The sequence below is a fragment of the Tursiops truncatus genome, chromosome 13 (assembly GCF_011762595.2).
Source record: "Tursiops truncatus isolate mTurTru1 chromosome 13, mTurTru1.mat.Y, whole genome shotgun sequence".
In the NCBI taxonomy this organism is placed as follows: domain Eukaryota; kingdom Metazoa; phylum Chordata; class Mammalia; order Artiodactyla; family Delphinidae; genus Tursiops; species Tursiops truncatus.
The window spans coordinates 81,067,417-81,075,230 of NC_047046.1; the positions used below are offsets into that span (position 1 = coordinate 81,067,417).

The 7,814-nt window shown below is 41.4% G+C and overlaps 1 protein-coding gene across 1 annotated transcript in view; it reads left to right on the forward strand.

Moving 5' to 3' along the window:
- Positions 1 to 7,418, forward strand: part of DOK6 (docking protein 6) — a 412,918-nt gene extending 405,500 nt beyond the window's left edge. The window contains exon 8 of the mRNA XM_019936445.3: positions 7,118 to 7,418. Within this exon, the coding sequence (XP_019792004.1) occupies positions 7,118 to 7,257 (140 nt within the window). The 3' untranslated portion in view covers positions 7,258 to 7,418. The remainder of the gene's footprint in view (positions 1 to 7,117) is intronic.
- Positions 7,419 to 7,814: the final 396 nt, after the last annotated feature.

Sequence of the window (7,814 nt, forward strand, 5' to 3'; positions counted from 1 at the left end):
TTCAAATGCATTCTGCTAACAGTGAAGAGTTCAGCTAAGTTTTGTGAAGAGATCAGTTATAGAAAATTAATATCACAGTTGTAGTAAATTAATATCCCAATAGGTAATTAAAATACATGAGAAATGAAATGCAAGCAACAGGAAAAAATGAATGCTACATCAACCAGAATAATAGATAGAAGGCTATTTTTAGTCCAGAGAATTGATGAAATGGGTATTAAAAATGTAATTCTGTGTGAATCAAATTAAACCATCTTTAAAACAAATTAAAGTATTATAAACTATATTGTGTTCGATATTTTTCAGTATTAGAATGCGGTTGCTAACCCACCAGGCTCTTTAGAACTGGAGGCTGGGTACTACACAGAATAAAATAATATGCATTTTCCCATTCAAACATTTCTAATTTTTAAAGATATGAGTAAAGGATACTTAGATGTCCACTTATGAAACAAGCAAAAAAGGTCCATAGTTTTAGGGGTGAAGGTGCCATTATTAATAACAATAAATGTATGAATGTCTATTAAAGAAAGGAGAACAAGAGGGAAAGGAAAAGGGAAAAGAAAGCTTTTGCAAATTAAAATTAGAACAGGAAAATCTTTTTTATAATTTAGTAAGCTTGGAAGAGAAGGTTAAGCAAACCTCAAATCTCCCACAAAATAAAGCAGCAAAAAAGAGAGTGAAAATAAAAAAGATTGGAAAATTATAAGATCAGAACAGCACTGGAACATATAAATAATAGATGGTTAGAGAAAGAGAACAGAAGTGGGAGAAAGAGAGCAGAGAAAAATGGTGGAAGGGAAATAATTAACAAAAATTATAATAATAATCCAGAAGTATTTCCCAGAAATGAGACACCTTGGTTCCCTGATTGAAAAATAAAATCTCATAAAGTATTTGGAAAAATACTAACACCATGACACATCATTATGAACCTCATAACAAAGGATCAATGCCAGGCACTATTGCAAACGCTTTGTTTCTACTTCACTAGCAGGTTGTGAAGATTAAATGAACTAGTGGGCTGTGTGTGTGTAGTGCTCACACGCTCGTGTGCATATACCACGATACAGTACCCCTGCTCTTAGTGTTAATATTGTATTGTATAAACACTAATGTAATACACCATTAGACTGTGCTATTATGAAATAACTCTTTGAACACATGATCCTATTGGTAGAAACTATCATAATTGCCATTTTACACTTGAGGAACTCGAAGGACAGAACAGTAAAGGGACAGAGTGGGAACTCAAACACAAGTCGTCCTCCTTCAGAGCCAGCACAATTAACCATCACACAATACAGGATCCTTAACTTAGGGCATGAACCAAGAGAGATTCCCAATAAATTAAAAAGCTGAAGATAGCAAAAGAAATTTATGAAAATATAAAAAGAACTTACAAGAAAATATTTTAATAATCTTGTGATGAAGAAAGACTTATTTCAAGACACAAAATCAGAACACCAACACCTGACTACAAAATTTAAATACTTTATGTAGCAAAAGGAAATTAAACAATAAGATGCAATTTTTCATCCTTCAACCTGGCAAAATTTTTAGTCTAATTAATATCCAGATCATCTAATGTTAAGACACAAAGTACTCTTATACCCTCCAAGTGGGAATGTAAGCTAGTGCAATGCAAATTGAGTTTATATCAGAAACAGTGGCATAAAACCACCATTAAAATTTTTCTTTTTTTGACAATTTGAAGGATGAAAAATTACATGTCACGTTTAACCATTTTATGTAATCTTAAGCCAAATTACATAATTTCACTAGCAAGTACAAATACCTCCCAGAGAAAAGGTCACGAAAATAATAATCCCTAACAAAAGAAAAGGTGTCACCTACATTTTCTGATTAATGTCTCCTGATTAATTTTAGTTATTATAAAATGAATGGATTATGGACTGAACTGTGTCCCCCAAAGTTCACAGGCTGTAGCCCTAACTCCAAATATGACTGTATTGGAAATCGGGCCTTGAACGAGGCAATTAAGGTTAAATAATATCCTATGGGTTGGACCCAGTTCTAACAGGAAAGTCCACACAGAGGAAAGCACCAGTGAGGACCCCCTGCCAGCCCAGGAGAGAGTTCTCACCAGGAACCAACCCTGCCAGCACCTTGACCTCATACTGGCCTCTGGGACTATAAGAAAATACATATTGTTGTTTAAGCTACCCAGTCTTAAAGAATTGATATGAGGATTTTTAAAAATAATATTTCTAAGGTAGTTAGCATAGAAATATGTGCTCAATGAACAGTAGTTATTCCATCATGGCTTTTCGTTTCCAAATCACTTTCTGTCTGCTTTGAAACCCATGGTCTTCATTCCCCGCTGGTTCAGATGCACTGAACCGAGCCTCAATTCCCCCCAGCAAATCTATTCAAGGGTCATGGAGCTCCCGGGACCCTGGAATCCTCACAGGCATTTCTGGAGCACACCCCTAGGAGAGCACAAAGATCGACCAAAACATAGTCTGCTTTGGACTGTAATTAGAACTGAGGAAAATGCAAATACAGCTTATAGAAGAGCCACTGACTACAGGTCCTGAGCATTTCCAAGCATGACTAATACATGGTAGGTTTTCACTAAGAGAGTGGAGATGGCCCTTGTTGCTTCTACCTCCTGTCTGGTCTCACCTTTTACCTGGCTGCAAGTTAAACATACAAGTTTTAAACATCCCATAAAAACCTGCTGGCCCCAGATTCACTGCAGTGAGAGCCCTTAAGCCCTCTGCTTTGTACCCCAACTTATTCTTCCATTCCCTCCTCCAGCATCTGGGCCTGATCTGCCATCTGCCCTCTCCTAACAAGGGGTTTCTAGCCTCGGGAATCAGCATCCCCGCTGTGTCCACCTAGTCCTAACTGTTGCTGATGCCTTGGTCCAGGCTGCTCCCTTCCTCAGGAGGCAACTGTTCTATTTGGGGCTTTTTCCTGCTTTGTTTTGTTTTATTATTTAAAGGGACGACACTCTTTCCTGTCCCCCAGATTCTAACAAACTAATAAAACACACAAATTCACGTAGCATTACTGGGGCATCACCTCTTACCAATTAATGACCACAAGTTTTATGCTTTGGGAATCTTCTGACTTCCTTCCAAAACAATTTCCTTTATATTTTATGTAAAGAATAAAATTGGTGTTAGTAAGTATGGAAAACTAGAAGCTGGCAGAAAGAGGATGAGCAGTGGTAACTGTACCAGGCAGCAAAGTACTGCTTTATCCCTCAGGAAAGAGAAGATACCTACAAGAGCCTGGCATCCCTCACTTTTTCTCCTAGGTGTGATGTGAATCTCTAGTCCTGCATTCCGACTTGGTAGTTATTTTCTACTGCATTGTGTTCCATCTAGTTTATTCCCGGTTTGAATCTTTCATGATGCGGCAGGAAGTTTTCCTTCTATGGCTAGAGTCACTTCACCTTTCTTGTCACGTGGTATTCTTCAGTTTCCAGGAGAAGTCATGTAATTTTGTTAGAATAAACAAATGTCTTAAATGCCTCTGTATCCAATATATGTCCTTCCTTTTGGAGTGGACCCATGTTTCTCCATCTGGGGCTCATATACTTGCCATGGAGGGAAGGGGGTAGGGGACGGTATGAAGTGTCATTTCAGAGTATACTTCAAACCACCAGGTAAATATGATATGTTTCTCTCCCAGACTGTCAATGTTACCTGAATATATGGGTAGAAAATATTATTTTCTATTAAAACAGACATGAATATACAATGGAGTAGAAATGAAAATTCAAAAGGACGTTTAAGATAGACTGATGGCTATGAACAAATTTGTTACTTTTAAATTGCAGCATTCCCCAGATGCCCAGAGTCTGTCTTTCAGGGGATGGTCCGGAGGGGAAAGTTTAGGAAGGATTTAAATAGGGTCTCTGTTGAGTGGAATGAACAGGTCTAGTCCAGCGAATTTTTAATTTAAGCCACAAAGTTGATTTGTTTTGTTTTGTTTTCATCAACGGTGCCTCAGGGCACAATTCAAATAAATGTTGAGAAAATGATTAATTACTTCTCTTTTGTTCTCATACTCATTGTTGCCAAAATCAAACAGCACTTATTAAGCCTTCATGTGTTCAGCTCTGATTGAGGTATGTTATTTTTGTGATAAGCAGAAACAGCATCATTTGTGAACTGTCTGTAAAGAAATGGTTGAGGTAAGAAAAAACATCATTTAATCTCCAATTAGACTAGAAATTGTTTGTAGAGGAGACGAAGAAATCTTCAAGATGACCTTGAAGGAAAATAATATTCCAAACCTGTCACAGTGAGAACAGCGTACTGCGAGGGTACACAGAGTATAGACATTGAACAAGAAAACGGACAAGAGTGTGGACACATTCAGCATAGAGAGAAGGGATAAAAACTAACATTTATTAGGTACCTACCATCCCAGGTGTCTTCCTGTATGTTGTTTTGTTTAACCCTCAAAATACCTTAGGAAAGTATGTTCTTTCCATGCAAAAAAATGAGGCTCAGAAAGGGATGGTGGAGCTGGATTCTGGACTCAGCAATTTCAGAGGCTTTGGTGGTGGTGTCTACACACTCTGTGGAGCAGAGGTCTCTGGTGATTGTTGAACTGAAGTGTACAGTTCTGTAACCAGCTCTTCTAAGCTGCGCTGGCGTCCTGCTCTGATCCCATACAGCACTGGCTGTGTGGACCCTTCATTTGATGTTTACTGTTATCTATCCTTGTCTGATGATCATTCCCAAAGCAGCTTGTGAACTCTGGAAACTCAGGAACCAAGGCTTCCATTACTTTGTCTTCCCTGTGGAGTCCTGAACTATTTTAGTAGATGCTTGGCAAATTTTAGTTGCATGACTGAAGTTTTACCCCCAAGATTCTAGATTCTGTGTGCAAAGGCAAGGACTCTTCTATATTCATGACTCAAACCTTAGCCTTTAGACCACAAGTAATGTGAATGAAAGGTGTGCTCTCGCATTGCTCTCTTTCAGATATTTCTAACATTTTTTAAAATGACAGGATAAAACCCAGGCCAGCAACATGGTCTTAATATTAGTATTTCCAACTGGTTTGTGCCCATGAACGCCAGTCTCTCCTCTTACGGGAACTGAACTATCATCCAGCAAGTCAATGGTGAGATAAGGAGGCAAACTGTTAAAATTTTAAGTGGTGTTCCCCATATCGGATTAGTGTATCACAACCTTGTCACATAGGCATCATGTCAAAAGGCCACCTCCTTAGGGAAGCCTTCATGGACTGCCCCTATGGATGGCCATGCTGGAGAGAGTCCCTCATGGCATCTGTCTCTTGCTGTGGGGATGCATTTAACATGTATGAATTTAATGGATACACATTGATTTAATACTCAAAAGCACCATATTATACCATTATTGTCATCCAGAATGTGCAGATAAGGAAACTGCGAAACCCAGAGACCAAGTAAGTCTCTCAAGATCAGTTACAACGAGTTAGCCACAGGGGCAGCACGTGTGCCCAGAGCTCTAACTCCTAAGTCCCCAAGCTGATCTCGCCTCTAATGGCCGAACCCTCCTGCCTACCCCCAGCTTCGTCTTCCTCATTGCCTCCTCAGGGTCCTACAGCAAAGAGAAGACACACTTAGCTGAGATTTTATGAGAGTTTGATGATGGAATTCAGCTGGACCTTTGAATCAGCTGTCGGTCCAATTACTGAATCAGTAAGGAGATGTGAGAGATGGCAACGGCAAGGCAGCCCTGCCCCCCTCAGGCCTGAAGGAGCACAGAAAGGAAATGGGGTTTCTGGACCCTGGGAGAGGGAGGGAAGGGAGCAGAAAGGTCTGGAAACTCAGAAGCAGGAGGCTGGGTGGCAGAAGCGCAGGAGCAGACTGGGACGGCCTCAGTAGGAGACGCCCAGGCCTCTCCTCCCAAGCACAGGAGCAGACAGCACGGCCTCAGTAGGAAACGGCCGCTCCTCCCTGACCTCCCGCTGAGTCTTAATGAAAGAACCAGGCCAACAGTGAAACTAACATGATTTTTATCTCGAAAGCAAGAGTTTGCTCTCACGACTTTTTAACACTGAGGTTCTACCACTTTAATTACCTTTTTATTGCCCAATGCATTTGCATTTCCTCCCTGGATCCCAAGCTTCAGACTCGACCCAGATAGATTCCGAGTCACCAAACACACCTGACGATGAAAAGTGGCTTAGTGCATGACCTTGCGAACGCCAGCCCCTGAGGAGCCTGAGGAGATGTTTGATGTTTCTGTGTTAATCATCTTCCCTGGATTCCTCACCACAGAGAGGAGAAAAAATATAAACCAAACTCAATAGTCTCTTGCTTTGAGTGAAATAGCTCTGAGAGGGCAGAGCACACCGTATCTATTTTTTCTTCTCTCCCCACTGAGCTCATCCAGCAGATAATCATTCTCACGTGTGAAGAATTACTGACTGATTAAGAAGGATGGGGAAACCCCTGGAAGTTCACCTGAAGCCCTAGAACGCATCCTTTCTCCCTACGTTGTTAGCATTCTGCTAGTTTTCCAGTAATCATTTCTGGATTTTGCATTAAACAAATTTCTCGTCGCAGGGGTGCATCTGAACTATAAAATCACAGAAATAAATTTCCTATAAGACTTAACTTTGAGGCTATTTTAGTAACCATGAAGGTTTATCGTTTGGGTTAACCATATCATGAAGTGGGCTCAGTTACTCACAAACCCTCCAGGTGAAGCCAGGGCCTGGAACGCAATCATTGTGAAAGATTCTTCCTGATAATTGATGGCGACGGGTTAGGATAAAGTGTAGTCTGCCTGCTCAAAAGGTTTTTATAAGTATGTCATTTGCTTCTGTACGCTGAAAAGTGAGTCTCAAAGAAAAGAAAGCGCTTACAGGCTCTCCAGCAAAAACAGCTTTTTTTTTTTTTTTTTGGAAAAGCTTTTTGTGCTTTTGTTCCAAAGGTTGAAGTAGAGTACAAGTCTGAGATCCCTAGCTCTCTGGCATCCAGAATTTTTGAGAAGACACACTAAGGAAACTATCGAGCCCTGCATACATTTTTAACTCACCAAGGAACCAAGCGCCGTTTCTCCATTTTTACCTACTCACCTCGCGCTTTTCGGAGTCAGTTTCTTGGTACAGCTCTCCTTCCTTTTTCTCTCTCCAGGTCACGGGTTCGGGTCCTCGAAGATGTCACGCGCACAGACGTTTCCCAGCTACGCCTCGGAGCAGAGCGAAGAGACACAGCCGTCCTTGTCCCGGTCCAGCAGCTACGGCTTCAGCTACAGCTCCAGCCTCATCCAATGACACCCAGAGAGATGCTGAGACCAGAGAGACAGTCTCCGGACCTGCCTGGGGGCCATCACGCCCTCTGCCTCGCGGAGGACCAATTGCAGGGAACATTGAAATGGGTTGGGTCTATCCCCGCTCCCAGTGGAAGGTTAAAAACTGGAGTTCTGCTTCCTTGATTCCTTGGCTAAGTCCTTTATTTATTGAGTTTCTTGCAGGGGAGTCTATGTTTTACAAAAATAGAATCCAAATCGTCTGAACAGTCATTTAAACAAAATCCTTTGAGTCTGACAGTAGCAGAAGCCTGGGCAGGGTGAGAAGTCGCCCACGCTGGACTATACCTGGGTGAAGGCATTGCCCCTGTCCTCCTGGCTCAGTCATCCCACCTGAGGAGAGGTCTGTCCTTAGACAGAAAGGTGACCCACCACAAGTTCTGTGGCTTGGAGGGTTTCGACAGGGACAAATCCAGTAAGCTCTACAAATGGCATCACAGCTTTCCATATAAATAAGCCCAGTGACAAGGGAACACGCCCACGAAATTTAGAACACACTCTTAAGCAGGGCCCTGTAGCTCT